Source organism: Poecilia mexicana, unplaced genomic scaffold (genome assembly GCF_051168715.1).
Source record: "Poecilia mexicana isolate PSO_F unplaced genomic scaffold, ASM5116871v1 scaffold_6, whole genome shotgun sequence".
NCBI lineage: Eukaryota > Metazoa > Chordata > Actinopteri > Cyprinodontiformes > Poeciliidae > Poecilia > Poecilia mexicana.
The window spans coordinates 17620890-17635592 of record NW_028263375.1 but is presented as its reverse complement, the minus strand read 5'-3'; the positions used below and the strand labels follow the sequence as shown (position 1 = coordinate 17635592).

The following is a 14703-nucleotide window of genomic DNA, read 5'->3' as shown; positions in this document are numbered from 1 at the left end:
GCGAGTCTGCATTAATAAATAAGTGTAAGTATAGTGTTGGCTCGTCTTTGGTCAGAGACCTTTGCAAGTTATGTCAGCCAATTCTTAGAGAACGCTTTCACAGGCTGACACTTGTAGAAATATATGATACAAGGGAGCTGATAGTAAAGTTACTGGTACAGGTACACAAATGTACCTCACATGATGTTGACACTGTAAACATGAGCAATGCCAAGGCTTTTAAGTTTGTATCATAAAAGCTGGAAAAAAGACTGAAGCACAAGAATGAAAAATTAACATGTCTAAAGATGTGTAATAAAAATATTAACATTTATTGTTTCACAACTGAAGCTTGTGAATGCAAATAAGAATGCATTCCAACCGTGTTCACATTTTGCGACATAAAAATGTGTTAAAAGGCTGAAGCAAATTAGAGCACGATTTTGAAGCTTAAAGAAAGCAGTACAAGTTTTTTGCATAAACAAAAATCTAAAAAAAAAAAGGTTGTGAATATTTGTGTTCTGTCTAACTCAACACTTTGTACCTTTTCTGAAAAAAAACAAAACAAAAAAAAAAAAACAGCTCAAGTCTTTTGGGGTGTATCACCTATGCACATGTTAACTGATGTTATTATTTTTCATTATTTGCAAGGAGAACATCTATGGACATCATTTTAAAGCTCCTTTAGCTTTTTCCCAAATGCATTTAAATCTGGACTTTCCCATTTAAGCAAGTCAATCTAGACCATTCCATTGTGGAAAATGTGGAAAAGCTTTATCGATGCTTTTCTGCAAGGATGGATATTAAAAATACCAGTATAATTAGTTTTGAATCTGCTTTTATCTATCACCCTCAAAATCCTTACATCTAAGTCAATGGGCGCATTAAAAAAAAAAAAAAAAAAAAAAAAAAAAGCCAAACAATTTAATGATTGTAATATTTATCAGATGAAGTTACCATACTGTAGCACACCATATTAACCAGCAGGGGATGGTACTACCACTGTCACTTAGAAACAATTACCAAAAGAGGAGCAATTATCACAACATTAAATAGTGATAAACACCATGGCACAGCCATTGTCAGAACATCTGAGCTGTCCCCATGTCATCAATCAAAAAGCAAACCTCAGGGTAGCAGCAGGCAGGTAGTGATACATTAAAATGGACAGAAACAGGTGCTGCCGTAGATTCTAATTACTTTGTTCTATCAATTATGTGCAAATCTTTGCATGAGCCCAGAGTCTGCCACACACCGCTGGGCCTCCTACGCTCTCTGCACCAGCCCAGCTGCAAGCTGCATGCCAGGCAGACTTTTCAATTGTGTGGATGCCTTCTGGTGACTAAATAGGTTTATTTTTCCAAGGCTGGGTTTAAATATAGGGGGACCAGCTCTCAAAAATAAAAGGGGAATAAAGTAGTACTTTGCATATCCCGCTGACATTTGTTGCATTATTTCTACTCCGGTAAAAGGAGCGGATTGTTTCTTCTTCCATTCAACCCTGCGAGCACCGGTTTAAACACACAGGTGCACTGCTGTTTTGTGTTTTTAAGCCGTAACGGTCTTCCAGGCACTTGAGGTTTCTGCCTTTGTTTTGCACACTCTTCAAGTTTTGTCTCAGCCACTCAGAGCTCAAAAAACATTATGCTAATGAGTGTGTAGACAGCTGCTTCCAGCATGGTTTTCTCTGTGTTTTTTAAGGCCTGTGTTTGTCACTCATACAGAAGATTTGCTTTCTTTCAGAGGGATCACATCTTTAAAACAGAGACACAGACACACAAAGGAATTTTATCCAGAACCCGCTAGTTTCTTTTTTCGCTTACCTTCCCAACGTGAAGCAAAAATATGGCAAGATAAAGAATAATAGATAGGTGTGTTATTGGATCATGCGATTGCCATGTTATTCGGCTGTAGATGTGTCAAAAAATTAATCGTCTTAAATTTAAAGCTTATTATTTAATTATGTGTCTACCGTGAGAAAAATAGATGGAAGAAAGGTTTTTCAGATTGAATAAAGGAGCTTTAATTATGAAAATGGAGGTTGTAACTCAGGCATACCTGTGGCATCACAGTTTAAACGACTCTTTGATGAAGAAGGGCTCAGGAAAAAGTCTCTTTTCACAATGCATGTGGCTCCTTAGAATACAATAAAAACTGTTTTTGCAAAAACTGCCCCATATTTAACAAGAAGTTCCACAACTACCTTTAAGAGTCACTTAACATCCTCAAATTAAGTTCTATTTAAATTTTGCTAAAGAAGTCACATGTCCCAGAATCCTGAGTACTATAAAATAGAGTGAGGGGCTTTTCAAGCATATTTTATCATCCTCCATTTTTCACATTTCAAACTTCCCATTTCCTATCTTGGATTTTCTTATTTAAATAAATAAATTTAAATATGAATATATATATGATTTTTCTTTTTTAAGTTGTTACACTTTCTCTCAGGCAACACTATGAAGTACATCTTGTTATTTTTAGTACTGGGCTGGATCCCTTTTGTCTTCAGAACTACTTTAATTCTCTGCTACATTTCTGCATTCTCGTGGTCTTCAGCTGCTGTTGTCCACCTGCCTCAAAGTTTTATGTGTTGTGCATTCATATGTATTCCTGATTTCTTCTAATAACGGCTGATTTGAGCTGTTATTGATTGTGGAGGCTACTCTTTCTCCTCTGATTCATAAAAAATACGGTTTCGACACAAACACATGAAATATTTTTCTTTACATTTGTTGAAAATGGTTTTAAATATCCGGTTGTTCTCTTTATAATATAGATGACATGCAGTTAAAGCACGGAGAACTGACAAACTGGAAGCACTCGTTTGGCACACCTGCCAGCGTGCAGCAGTCACAGACAGTTAACCTCAAGATCTGGAAGTGTTTGAAAGTCAACGAAGCTTCACAATCTCTACCACTTTTTGCCTTCATCAAAGATCGGCAACAAGACCTCTTACGCTTCTTCTTGGGGGGAAAAAAAAGATTTATAGTACATTAATTTTGATCTTGCCCACTAGATCTCACTTCTGCTTGTAAGGTAAGCAAATAAAAATTTAACGTATCATTAGGATAAGTAGAGGACTCAATTCTTGTACATTCCCTTCTCATGGCACTGTTTAAGCTAGAACAGAGCATTTACTTATTGTAATCTTATTCATTGCCACTGACTAATCTCCTGAAAAGATTAATATTTGGCTGTGAGGCGCTAACTGAAAGCTATATAGTTTAAATGTGTGGGCACATAAAAAAAGGCAAACTCATAAAATAGAGCTGTTTATCTACTTAGTTGTCTAAAATAAATAATAAAACTGGCATTGCTTTGAAAAATTGCACGAGGCATTCCAGCTCTACAGACTTTGCTTTGTTCAGAAGTAAATGTACAATTGTAGTATTAGACGTGTTGCAATGTAGTTTTTATTTAGTTACTATGTCTGCTATGAAGTATTTGAATATCACAAATATTTTGGCATTTTTTTACCTCAAGCAAATACCTTTATTTTTCATTGATCAAAGGAATAGACTGAAAGCCAGTCTGTATGAAAACGTATAGTACTTGTAGGCATCATTGTTAGTATTAGAGTTACAGTAACTGTGGTTGTTCACATGAAAAAAAAAAAAAAAAACAGGAAGTAGAAATTTAAAAGTCCTCATTGAAAACAAACAACAGCTGACTGACTGACACATCATGTTTGTGTGTTCGATTGCTGTTTTGATGCAGGCACCTGGCGGATCATGACCCTGCAAGCATTATCTCCAGTGAACTGTACAGGCCTCCTGCAGCCTGGCTGCTCCCTGCTACAGCTGGATGGGGAAATCCTGCTGTTCGGCCAGAAAGGCTGGCCAAAGCGTTCATGTCCGACAGGAGTCTTTGGTGTCAGGATCAAACATAGCGAGATGAAGCTGAGGGCCATATCCTTCTCTAACGACTCGTGTTATCTCCCTCCGCTGCGCTGTCCAGCCGTCTGCCGCCTCGACCCCTACGACGGACTCCCAGAGAGTTATCTCATCCATGGAGGCCGCACCCCTAACAATGAGATCTCATCGAGCTTGTACCTGCTTACTATGGATAGTCGCGGTTGCAATCGCAAACTAACGCTCAAGTGCAAAGAGAAAGAGCTGGTGGGGGAAGTGCCAGGGGCCCGATATGGCCATGCAATGAGCATCGTGCAAAGCCGCGGGAAGACAGCCTGTGTGATGTTTGGGGGCAGGTCCTACATGCCTGCAGGAGAGCGGACCACAGAAAGATGGAACAGTGTTGTTGACTGTCCTCCTCAGGTTTTCCTCTTTGATCTTGAGTTTGGGTGCTCCTCGGCTCACACTTTGCCTGAGCTCAGTGACGGACAGTCCTTTCACATAGCTATTGCCAGAGAGGACAGCGTGTACTTTATAGGCGGCCATTCTATCACCTCTGACTCACGTCCTCCTCGTCTGTTCCGCCTTCGTGTGGAACTCCTGCAGGGAAGCCCTTTGCTTTCCTGCGAGACCCTAGACTTTGGCTTGTCCATCTCTAGTGCCCTCGTTACACGCACGGGTCCTGGTCATAAATATATTGTGTTAGGCGGATACCAATCTGACTCCCAAAAGAGAATGGAGTGCAACACGGTCATACTGGATGAGAAGGGGATCCACATTGAGCACCTAGAACCTCCCAAGTGGACTCAAGATATCATCCATAGTCGCACGTGGTTTGGAGGCAGTGCTGGAGACGGCTGCATCCTGTTGGCTGTTCCCACCGAAGGGAGACCATCCCAGCCTGACGTGCATTACTTCTATCATGTCAGCTTCCAACAAGAGAAGGAATCCAACGAGGAAGAAGGGACCCAGGCATGCAGCCAAGAGTCAACAGATTACGACAACTCCACTCCGCTTGAGGACTCTGAGGAGCTCTACTTTGGTCGTGAGCCACACGAGCTGGAAAACAGCAGCGAAGACGAGGGAGACATTTACAACGAGGAGGATGAGGAGGATGAATCACAAACTGGTTACTGGATCAAATGCTGCCTTGGCTGTCAGGTGGACCCCAACACATGGGAGCCATTATACTCCACAGAGCTCCACCGCCCAGCCATGATTTTCTGCTCGAAAGGGGAGGAGGGACACTGGGTCCATGCTCAGTGCATGGAGCTGTCTGAGACCCTGTTAGTCAAACTATCTCAGGGAAGCAAAAAGTACTTCTGTTTAGATCACGGAGGCCTGCCTTACCAGGAGATGACCCCACCACGACAGATCATTCCAGTGAAGCGCACCCCAATGAAAGTGAAGGAGAGAAATGGGCCCCTGATGTTAAAAATGTCCCCAGCCAAAAAAAGCTTTTTCAAGAGACTTTTTGATTGAGTTCCATTTCCTTTATGATAGTTGTGGAAATGCCAATCTTTGTTAAACGCGCTCGCCTTGGAATAGAAATTAATTGTACAAGATGCGTACTTTCATGAGAACTCCCTGAATACATTGAGAAATACAAGATGTTCTGTTTCAATTTTAACATTTTATTGCAAATTTTTAAATGAAATTAATTACCACAGATTTTACTTTCCAATGTTTTTCAAGCCCCTTTAAATTACATTAACCATAAATTCCTGTTGAAGTTGTAATCTCTCAATAAAATGTAACAAAAAAAAATGTGTGATGAAAATAAAAATTTAATAAAGATGCATTTTGTGACTTTGAATTGTGTACTTTGACTTGTACTTTAATATTACTGTGTGGAGTAAACATTTCTCAGCCTCCCATTGACGCTGGCAAGTAAATAATTGATTCTTAAACTCTGGTAAAAGGGGATATAAATTTATCTTTTATTCAATAAGAATGGTTTCATACAACAACAAAAAAAATATTGCTTCAGTTTTTAGTGAATTTTGGAGAGGTTTTTATTTTCTTCACTATCCGCTTGGCAAGATAAACATGTTTGTCATGGTTCTAGATGTATTATTATTTCTTTGTCAATATGTACAGGAAAGTTTGTTTGAGTTTTTTTTTTTGCCTGTTCCTGCCTAATGAAGATCTAATCATTTCTGCAGGCCTTTGTACTTGTCTTTATCATTATGAAGAGTGAAATATCTGTATTTCTCATATCCTGATGTATTTTTGGAATGCCATTTATTGCATAGAAATTGTTGATGTCTAAATACAAGTAACTTTTGAAGAAAAAAAACTTTAAACGAGTATTAAACATACTTTTCTTATCTTAAATGTGATGATTTCATTGACTCTGCATGGAAAAACAACAATATTAACCAAAATAAAGTCTTGGGGAAAAAAAATCTGAGGAGTGTAATTAATGTATTTAATGTGTTTAGATACATGAGAAAAGTTATTCAAATGCATGAGCTTTTCAATGATATCCTAACTTCAACTAGTAAGATATTTGACAGAAATTAAAAGTTAAAAATCCCATTTAAAAAATACACCATATCTACATTTTTTAAAAATATTTGATATTATAGAACTTTGTTTTATAATATCAATTAATATCTGTGTATTTCATAATTGTGTTGTCATTTCTTCGCCAACGCTGGATTCTTTAAATTCTACTCTAGAGTAAAACAAGTGCTTCTCTAGTTATTGAAGAAAATTCAGTGAAATGAAATAATTAGTAATGAGGTCAAGTATTGTCTTTATTTATTTATTTATCTTGAAAACAACAATATCCATTGTGCACAAAAATACCTTTTCAGTAAGACATTGTTTATGAGGCTGGGTGACAGCACAGGAAAATCTGAACAAAACAGCACAGCTGTAGTGTAATATTTTGATTCTCTTCAAAGATCACCATAGAAACCTGTCCATAGTTCACCTGAGTGTATGTTTAGTGTAGGACTGAAAGCGTAAAATGAGGAAAAACACGACAAAACAGAACAAGTGAAATTTGGTGAATCATCCATCATCCATTACTTTGGAAATGCAATTCATTATTGCAAAAAAAAATGTTCAATGTAATGCTCTCTAAAAAATGATGTTATTGTAGAGCTCTGACAACTTTCCGAAGAAATGTGAATATTTCATGGCATTTGTACGGTTAAACATATGGCAGTAAAACAAAATCAAACATTCAATCAAGAAAGAAAGAGAAAATTGCCTGTCACAATTCAAAATACCGTGGGCAGAAAAAGACAATATAATCAATCAATCAAACAAATAAAGTTGCCAACAAATTAGACTTTCTGGTCCTGCCCATCTCTCTTCTCTGTCAACAGTGACAGTGAAGAAATGCTGAAGGAGAAAAAGAACCAGGTCATAAACAAAAGTGAAGAAAAATCCCTGCCTGCTGGAGAGTCCATGGGGTATTAGGCTCTCTAATGGACCACACTATATTCTTATGATATCAACAAAAAGGTCAGTATATGCTTCATTTTATGAGAAGAATTCGAATAACTATCATCTATCCTCTGCTGTGCAAGGCCTAAAAGAGATAAAAAATTGCTTCAAAGTGACCCAGCATCTATTTTGGCCCCTGGGGACCATGGGATAAAGCACTAAAGTCATCTTTTTCAGAGGGCACTCATGAAACAAAGAACATTTAGGGCCCTGTGATTACATTTTCCTTTGGCTAAAATGATATATTAATACAGTAGCCACAAATGTGGTCTTTTTTAACACAATTTTAGTCCATGACTTACAGCTCTTTCATCTGCTTCCATAAATATCCCCCTGTATAAATTCATAAATGTGTCATATCCTTGCAATACAATAAAATGTGCCATATTTCACAGATAGCAAAGATTTAAAAAAAAAAAAAAGTGGGAGGAAAAGCAAAGAAAAGAAACTTGTGTGTTATGTTTACAGTGAGTTCCTCGGTTATTTCTGAAATGCAGGAACAGGCAGTAAACCAAACATAGCAGTTCAAATATGTCTATGTTTAAAACATAAAAACCAAATATTCATGAAAAACTGTATTATTTTGCATAGAATTCAAAAGTACTGATGATTTTAAGTGCAAAATGTTGTTTCCTCAAGAAAATGTCTTTTGTTTCATCTAACAAAAGATATCAACGACACTAACACAATCAAAAACAATCCAATCTAAAAAATTTAATCAAATGCCAAAATATGTACAAAGTATTCTTAAAGGACATATAAACCTACTCCATTTCTGTTGTGCTTGAAAAATCAATAAGTATTTAAAGTGAGAAAACATAAACGTTGAGGTAATTGGCAGATTACGGACTCTTAAAATAAATCAATCATGGAGATAGAACTAACAGAAATCAAAACCCAGTTATTTCTGGAGTCAAATCTTCATCATCCTGGACCTCTTCTGGATCTATTGTTGCCTGGAAAGCTTTAGCAGAGTCTTTGTGAGCCTCCATGAACTTCTGCAAGTACTTCGAGGTGTAGAGCCAGTGGTGTTTCAGCACGTCTTCCAGCTCAAAGGCCTTGGACTGACGCGCATTCATCTTCCTGAAACGCCTGAACAGTTTGTTTGCCGACTCGTTCCCCTCGCTGGCCCAGGCTCCAATAGATCCATCTCTCTCTATGATTTCAGGCACGTGGGCCAGGGTCTTGTGTAGGTAATTGGTTATTTTTCCGTTGTACCTGTACTTGAAGGTAGCGGAGAGCAGGTCGGCAAAGCGCTGGGAGTTAAAACTGTAGCGGCACAGCTGGTCGGGGCACTCCTTGGCTGGACAGGTGGCACGCCACACAGGTTTCATCTGGAGGTAGAGCCTCATGAGTTCCCTCAGGACCTCTCTCCTCTCCTCTGAGGGCACCAGTTCGCAAACCACCTCGGTAGCCTCCATGGTCATTAACCTTCGGGCATAGTTCCCATTCATCCTCATCACTGGCTTAAGCTTCATCTTCTTCCTCAGCTGTTTATCCAAGGCCGCCCTCCAGCTGCGCCGTTCCTCTCTGCTGGGGTTGGGGTTTTTGTACACTTCTCCAATTTCATCCTGGAAGATTTTGTAGAATTCAGTGGCGTTGCCTATGTCGCAGTGCAGTGCATCTAGCGTGGGCTGGGTCTCCAGAAAGGGCTTGGCCGAGACTCCCTTGACTCTGTCTCGTAGCTCATCTACGGACTCAGAAAAGGGGTTGGTTCTCCATATTTCATAACGTTCCAGATTCTCATCATGGCTGCGGGTGATGGAGTGTAACACCATGTTTTGAGCAGCCTCTGCTCTAGTGGAGTCACACAAAGTACAGATATACGTAGATCCCGAAGCTTCCAGGCCCTCCATTTCACGCACCATCTTTTCGTCATACCCTGTGCCCCTGAAGTGGAAACGAAAGGAGCGTGGCATGCCGCCCATAGATAGAATGAGCCTGCTCTCTTTCATCGCATTTCGCTCTGCAACTATGGGCCCCAAAACAGCAGTGAGAGTCTCGTGGTCTGACTCATCCACAAACATAAGGCAAAGGGGCTTACAGGATAGTTCAGAATTGGGCTTTGGCTCTGTAAAAATTGTGACCTCCTCCTGTTCATCTTCAGCCTGGATAGAGACAGACATGACAGTGAAAGAGAAGCGGACGGCCTTCTCAGGAACAGCTGGTCCTCCACCATGCTTTTCGCTAACATCACCCATGCCATCGCAGCACTCCTTGATCATGACCCTAAAGCCCAAGGTACAAGCACTATCTTCCATCCCAGTGTCTCTCAGACCCTCCATGATGTCCTCCTCAAGGTCCTTCAGTGCTGCAACAAGCGCCACATCGTAGCGAAAGCGCCGGGTGATGGTGTCGGCTGGGGAGTCATCTAACGAAGATGTCCATCCTGACAGCCCATTTATGATGCCGACATTATAAGATTCGGACACATTTTTGAGAGCTGGCTGCCATTCAAACTGGTGAAAGCCAGGAAGGAGTTCCTTTTCTGCAGCTCTGAGGGTGTGCAAGGGCTGAAAGATCTGGCGGCCACTTGTAGCTTTGACTGTACGATACATCTTATGATACTGGCTGCAGCTCAGGAATGTGTTGACTCGAATGGCCAGGCACACGGCAGGACTCAATCCAAAGCCTCTGCCTGTGGAGAGAGAAACAATGCAAGGAGAATAAGTTTGTGAGAAAGACAAAAGTAGCTAAAAATATATGAGAAAATAACAGACGCACAAGTCTAACATCTTATGATTTGAAAAATAAAATGCAGTCTGCCATTCGTTCAGTTATTTTCCTACGTTTGAAGTAATTTCCACGGTGATGCAGAAAGAATTGCAAATGTCCCACCTAAATGTGCACATATCATCATCAAAAGCCCACAAACACATTATTACAAGATCCAATACTTCCTATTTTCCAGATGTTAGAAAGGGACAGAGTAAAACTGGCAAAAGTGAAGCTGGCAAAAGTGATGTATTGGCTGAAGATGAAAACAGACACCAGCTGCCTTCAATTCCCCAGAGAGGAGGATGGTGCTGTCTGTGTAATTTGCAGATACAAGCGCTGCTGATGTTGTTTTGATTCTAACAACCCCTTCACAAGACTTGTTACTGTGCATTAAAGGGAGTGTGAGACTGATGGACTGACAGACAAGATGAGTGGAACCAGAGGGGGCATTGGGGATGGCTGTGTCTGTAACAGAGGTGGACAACAATGCAATGATTTTCTGATCAATTGCCAGAAAACAATTTCTCTCCCTGCAGTATTGAACTTTTCCACTCATTGTTATTTATGAGATTCATGTATTCCTCAGAGGAAGGGGGGGGGGTATTAATGAGCAAACACTATCATAGTTAACAGTTGGCTTTTTGTCTGCTTTTCATTGCCATTCATTGCTGCACTGACTGAGTGAAAGGCTTAAAATAACTTTTTACCTTGCATCATGGCCTCCAGCTCATCTGCCTGCCGGTGTTCATTCCCAGATCTCAGCGCGAGCAGAAACAGTGTCAAGCACACAGACTTCAGATCGCCGCCTTCTTCTTTGTCTGCAAACACCTTCACCTGGTTCTTCAGATCCTTCAGTCGGTGCTTCTGGGCACGACGGGTTAAGGAGAGCAAGTGCTGGCGGGGTCGTCCTCCCTTATTGGTTAGGAGGTAGCTTTGAAAATGAGATGAGTGTTTGTTTGTGCCCGGCTCAAACTCATGGTTCAGACAGTGGGCCTTGAACAAGCCTAGCTGCACGTGCTCACCACAACCTTCACAGGGACACAGCAGAGGCAGAGAGTAGAGAGTTGATAAGAAGGTTTTGGCAGGAGGGGTGAGATCATCGGGGGCACAAGAAAGGTTGCATGAAGGGCAGTGGGGTCCCAGAACGTGGGTAAATTTTATAATGCAGCTGCGGCAGAAGAGATGCCCGCAGGGGGACTGAACTGGATCACAGAGCAGGTGGTCACACACCAGGCAGGTGAAAGAAATGATAAAATCCGCAGGGAGCTTCTCTGCAATCAGTTTGGTGTTCAGGTGGTCATTTTGGCAGTGTGTGATATTCTTTACCCACTGTTCTCTCTGGATACCATTTTTTTTCCAGGCCCTCACCACAGGGCTGTGGCGGTCTCCAAAGGGTCTAAGGGCTCTCTTCTCACCGACAGCAATGGTGTCACCGTGGTCCCACTTGGCTCTTTTGGCCAAACTCTGGACTTTAGGAACAACCTTCCTCCTCTTTCTTCCAGTCCTTTGAAATGATGACTTTTTGGGGGAGCACAGGTAGCAGTGGGAGGCGTGGGGTTTCCACTCTGGGACTTTTGTTCTAGTGAAGCTGCAGACCCCTCCTCCTCGTATGGCGGCAAGCCAGCAGCGATGGCAGAAGGAAAGAGGGTGGATGGATTCTGCGTCCTCCGTCACATCGACCTTGAATACTTTCAGAAGGATGTCTGGCCAGCTCGTAAACTTGCAACCCATTTTGCGGAGCACACACTTGCTTGCGTCGTCCAGATCACCATGGACATCATGCACGGGTCCTTTGACCTTCCTCAGGACCATTCCACAGATGCGGCACAGGCACCTACATAGAAAAAAAAAGAAGAAAAAAAACAAAAAAACAGTGTCATCATCTCTGAAAGAATTTCAGAGAGCAATATTATGTGATCATAGAATTTTTTTTTCATATCTGATCACCTGAGATGGTTCATGTGGGTGTCCATTTCCTGCAGTTTCATATCGACTCTCTTGCCAGCGCCCTCCACATTTTCTTTGCTTTTTCCCCCAAGGCACAATTTCATAACACTCGCCAGTCCCCCTCCATGATCTGCTTCTATATTTGGAGCAGTAGGAGGTGAGATCCCTAATGAAGTTCCTATCTTGGTCTGTGTCTCACTCGGCAGAGGTGCCTTCTCCATAGATTTCACCCTAAACAGCTTAAACTTCCACTGAGAATACTTAGAGTGGGGATGCTGGAGCTCAGCAGGCATGAGGGATCTGGGACCGTCTGTCTCTGGGCTCTCTCCTGCCATGATGAGAATTAGATGTTGGACCCTGGAGAGGAGGAGGGAGGAGAGAGAAAAGGGGAGATTCATATGATGTACTGCAAAAGTATTAAAATAATTCCAGCTGTCCATGAGATAATGGATACAGAGGAGACTGGATAGTTCAAATCCCCCATTAGGACTTGAAATTGGTGTGTTCTCAGAGCTGAGCCCTGGACACAACCTAACAGCCTCACTTGATTCTCAATGAATTTATACACTGCAAACCCTGAAATCCCACTGAGCAGCCACAGCCTCGACCTCGACTGCTGTATTATATCATAAGTGGCATTTGGATATTCTGTAAAATGCATGAGCACAGCATCGGAGGATCAATACAACACCAAAATGTTCATATCTCTCCACTCTTCAAACCCATCTTTCCCAGAGAGGCTGCGTCTTCTTTTCTTTTCTTTTCTTTTTTTTTTCTCTTTGACACAGCAAGTTTTCTAAATGGACAGCCTTATTTCTGCAAAGCTGTCAGTCATCTCTGTTTGTCATTTTCTTGGCTGTGAGGAGAATTGGAGCTCTGGGAGACTTCAACTGACATTTTAAATGCTGCTGGGGAAAAAAAATCAGGGCAAACCTATCGCATAATACCTAGATATTGACCAAGTAGAAGCAGAAAAGAAAACAAGAAAGCATCACATTGAATAAACATCAAGAGAAGACGTATTCAAAGCATAGCTTTAAACTGTTTAGAAATTGTATTTCAGCCCCACCAAGTAGTTTTATGATACTATACAGGTAAGATCTATGGCATTGCGGCTCTAATAGACCTTCTGTTGTCTCCTTCCATATAAAATCCATGTTCTATTACTAGTTCTGACAAAAAAGGCAGTCAAACAATCTTAGAAAGTACCAGAGTCTTACCATTTCACTCCGATAGCAGACACACTGTAGAATCCTCTGTCTATCCATCTTTTAGTGCTTGCTGTGTGTTTTCTCCCTTGGAGGCTTAAATCTGTCAGACTACTCCATTTCCTAGATCTATGTCTGCTTCACGGGCTGAACCCTCATCTAAGACAAACAGCTGAGCCTGTATGCATGTGTATCAGCTGGGCTCTTACCTTGTTTTTCAGTCTCAGCTGGCATCGGCTCCCCTGGGGGCTCTTTCTGCATGGGAGCACAAGGAAAGCCCTGGAGCCAGGCCCCTTTTCACGGTGCGCACAATACACTGTATTTGTGTTGGAGAGTCTGTCACAGTTTGGAGCTGTGGTTTCACACAGTGGGATTGCTCCATACCATGCTGTATTTATACCCGTCCTGTGATGGAATCCCAACAGTCAACCCTTGCCACCTGATACAAGCAGCTGACAAAAAAAAAGAAAACAAGGTCGACCCCAAAGAGCAGTTGGAACTGCTGCATGCAGAATCCAACGGCATACCCCAAACAAACTGCTTTTTACCACAACACACTGATCCTGTGTTCCTCAAATCCATCTGCAGGTTCACCTCATCCAGGTGGCTTCACTGCAACAGAGAGACTGTTAAACAAACAGAAGGCGAAAAGGCAGAGAAAAACAGCAGATCGTGCAAGGACTGATCAACAAGAAAGAAAACTGTGTGCAATTTAAGAGAAAGAATATTTCTGTATAGTTTGTCATATCTCAACTACGTTTATCCATGTATTTCATTAAAAATGACTGTGACAGCGTCAAAGAATAAGTATATAGTGGAAAGAAAAAGTTATGTGATTTCAAATACCTTCTCACAACAAAACTGGAAAAACTTTGCTTCCATAATTATCAAAACCTTCTGTTGCTGCCAGGTTGTCAAGATATATCTCTGCCATCTTTGTACAAAACATTTCAATCGCTGTCAGAGAGCTCAGATGCTCTCTGAATGGAGAGCATCTGAGGGAAACCTGTTTGAAGCTGCAAAAATACTTTAAACTGTAGTGGAGGTTTCTGCAGGAGATCACAGATGATCTCTATATCATAAAAACTGAGATGTTATGCACAAAATTGGTAGTTTTGGTAGATTTGTTTATACTGTGTGATGGACTGGCAAACCTTCCAGCAGGATTTACTTGTCTCTCATCCACTGACCGCTGAGGATACAATGTTCTACTTTGTGTTTTCATTTTACATCAATTACCAATGCAGTACTTTAATATTTGTGGCTATAATATCACAAAATGTGAAAGAGGCAAGAACACCTTTTGCAATAATTAAGCGAGAAAAACCTCAAATTACACATTAACTGACAGGTAAGACAGGAAGTTATCAAAATAAACAATTTAATAATTTCATCACAAAAATATCTTATTACAGTCATTCTACTGTTAAAAGGAAAAAAAAGGTACAACAGTGACTCATTATGCAGAATAAAAAAATCTGATTGTTTATTTGACAGTTACTATTTTTTTGCAAATTAGTTTTTCAGACTAAGTATGC

General features: G+C 40.9%; 2 protein-coding genes across 2 annotated transcripts; one reads left to right on the top strand and one right to left on the bottom strand.

Moving 5' to 3' along the window:
• Nucleotides 1-2803: 2803 nt before the first annotated feature.
• rag2 (recombination activating gene 2) lies at nucleotides 2804-6167 on the top strand. Its single transcript, XM_014993856.2, has 2 exons — nucleotides 2804-3015; nucleotides 3697-6167. The coding sequence occupies exon 2, from the start codon at nucleotides 3711-3713 to the stop codon at nucleotides 5310-5312; it is 1602 nt and encodes a 533-aa protein (XP_014849342.1). The 5' UTR covers nucleotides 2804-3015; nucleotides 3697-3710; the 3' UTR covers nucleotides 5313-6167.
• Nucleotides 6168-6579: 412 nt separating this feature from the next.
• Nucleotides 6580-13770, bottom strand: rag1 (recombination activating 1). Its single transcript, XM_088006341.1, has 3 exons — nucleotides 11958-13770; nucleotides 10718-11844; nucleotides 6580-9930 (listed from the first exon to the last, which is right to left on the bottom strand). The coding sequence occupies exons 1-3, from the start codon at nucleotides 12395-12397 to the stop codon at nucleotides 8183-8185; spliced, it is 3315 nt and encodes a 1104-aa protein (XP_087862467.1). The 5' UTR covers nucleotides 12398-13770; the 3' UTR covers nucleotides 6580-8182.
• Nucleotides 13771-14703: the final 933 nt, after the last annotated feature.

Coding starts and splice junctions, on each gene's coding strand:
- rag2 (XM_014993856.2), top strand. CDS start 3,711: ATGACCCTGCAAGCATTATCTCCAGTGAACTGTACAGGCCTCCTGCAG.
- rag1 (XM_088006341.1), bottom strand. CDS start 12,397: ATGGACAGCTGGAATTATTTTAATACTTTTGCAGTACATCATATGAAT. Junction 11,845..11,957: donor ACCCACATGAACCATCTCAG/GTGATCAGATAT, acceptor TTTTCTATGTAG/GTGCCTGTGCCGCATCTGTG. Junction 9,931..10,717: donor GCTGGAGGCCATGATGCAAG/GTAAAAAGTTAT, acceptor CTCTCTCCACAG/GCAGAGGCTTTGGATTGAGT.